The 2,347-nt window shown below is 42.5% G+C and overlaps 1 protein-coding gene across 1 annotated transcript; it reads right to left on the minus strand.

Annotated features, from left to right (window-relative positions):
• Positions 1 to 163: 163 nt before the first annotated feature.
• SARC_08683 (mRNA capping enzyme, catalytic domain-containing protein) lies at positions 164 to 1,492 on the minus strand (the record flags this gene model as incomplete). Its single annotated transcript, XM_014297334.1, has 4 exons — positions 164 to 246; positions 330 to 430; positions 906 to 1,045; positions 1,375 to 1,492. Coding segments are annotated over 4 exons (442 nt in total), but the record flags the coding sequence as incomplete, so codon positions are not given.
• Positions 1,493 to 2,347: the final 855 nt, after the last annotated feature.

A 2,347-nucleotide genomic window follows, 5' to 3' on the forward strand; every position in this document is an offset into this window, starting at 1 on the left:
TACACACTCCTCTACCCAATCCTCACTAAAGCCACATGCAACACCACACACACTACACACTCCTCTACCCAATCCTCACCAAAGCCACATCCAACAGCACACACAGTCTAAGCACATCTCAGTACTAAACAGCACACGCACTACACACTCCTCTACCCTATCCTCACCAAAGCCACATGGAACACCACGCAAAGTCCAGGCACATCTCAGTACTAAACACTCGACACAGACCCTTACGCACCGCCCCTTCAGTGAGACGTTGGACAACAAAAAGCACAACAACAACAACAACACGGCATGTACTGCACACATGGGCACACTCCACTCACTGGGGACTTTGCGCTCGCCCGCATTGCCAGTGATCTCAAACTTCAGCAGAAAATCAACACTGTTGAGCTCTGGGGGTTTCCACTTCATCAGCTTCAGAAACCTGTCAGCACGCGAAACAGTGAGTGCACGTTGGTCAGCTGGCACAGTGAATGGGTGTGTTGAAGGCAGTTCACAACCACTACATAAGACGTCCAAGCACACACAAGCACAAGCGTACAGCGCACATAAGCACGGACAACAAAACGACACTCGGCCGAGTTTTCGGCTAAGTATATTATGGGATTCACGACAGCTGTGCAATACGCAGCAGAGGAACAATAGTAAAAGTAGTAGTTTAGAGTTTCTGATTTTATTGTTTCTGGGTTTAGGGTTTCTGGGTGTAAGCTTTTAGTAGTTCGTAGGGTTTATGGTATCTGGTAATGGGGTGTGAATTGGGTACCGCCGGTTAGCTGAATGGAGAACCACAATCCCATTGATACAGGAAGTGTCAGTAAGTGTCAGGTGTCAGCGTGGTGTCAATAAGTGTCAAATAGGTGTCAACTTGGTGCTGCGGTGTCACGAAGTGACCTACATACCTTCCAGATACATAGCGCATACGCACAGGCGTAAGGATTAAGCCGTCGTTCTCGTGGGTGAGTTTGGGCATCACTTCCGTCACAATGTATTTGGCCTTTTGAATGGGGAAGAACTTCTTAATGCGCAGGTGGAACGGTTCCTAAGAGCGAGTGTGCATAGCAACGGTGGTGAGATGGGGGGGATGAGGTGACGGGTAGTAGCAACCGAATGGGATATATAAACATACACAATAGCACTAAAAGCATGGATGTATATATAGTGATAGTATGAGCATGGATGTATATATAATGATAGAATGAGCATGGATGTATATATAGTGATAGTATGAGCATGGACGTATATATAATGATAGTATGAGCATGGATGTATATATAATGATAGTATGAGCATGGATGTATATACATCGGTACTATAATCAAGAATTCACAGAGAAATAACCTCCACAACACACTCCCTTCGCACACTCACCTCTTTCATTTGTTCTTCGAATTTTTTAGCGCAAGCCTTGCGCGGTCGTATGATCTGTTTCTCGGCCATTTTCAGCCGTCGATCTAGAGGCTCCAGAAACCCAATTGCATTGCCCTCCCTACAGATACAAACACCAAGATGTTTGAATTCAAAGCGGCACAGTACAAATAGTACAGGACTATACTTACCGAATAATAAGGACTACGCCTACTAATTAAGAAGGACTATACCTGCCATTTTATGAGGACTATACCTACTAATTAAGAAGGACTATGCCTACCAATTGATGAGGACTGCACCTACTAATTAAGAAGGACTGTACCTACCAATTAATAAGGAATATACCTTCCAATTAATAAGGAGTATGCCTACCAATTTATGAGGACTATACCTGCTAATTAAGAAGGACTATACCAACTAATTAATAAGGAATATACCTTTCAAATAATATGGACTATACTTACCAATTTATGACGACGATGCCTACTAATTAAGAAGGATTATACCTACCATTTAATTAGGAATATACCTTTCAAATAATAAAAGCCACACTATACCTACCAATTAATCAGATCATAGATCAGGAAGCGCGGGATGAGATCGCCCGAGACGGGGTCTTTGTCCTCGACCATCTCACCATCCATCAACGTGTTCTTCAGAAAGGTGTCACCTGGCATATGCGTAACAGTGTACAACAAACATCAGACATCAACGTTATATTAAAACAAACATCAGACATCAACGTTATACTAAATCAAACATTAGACATCAACGATATACATCAAAACAAACATGAAACATCAACGTTATTTTAAATCAAACATCAGACATCAACGTTATACTAAAACAAAAATCAAACATCAAAGATATATTGACATACGAACAACAAATACAAAAAAGGGAACGAGGCACAGGCCAGCACCACATCCTTTGTGCTCGTAATGAATGATGGAACGCATATGACGTGCAGAGG

The sequence above is a fragment of the Sphaeroforma arctica genome (genome assembly GCF_001186125.1).
Source record: "Sphaeroforma arctica JP610 unplaced genomic scaffold supercont1.803, whole genome shotgun sequence".
Classification (NCBI taxonomy): Eukaryota; class Ichthyosporea; order Ichthyophonida; genus Sphaeroforma; species Sphaeroforma arctica.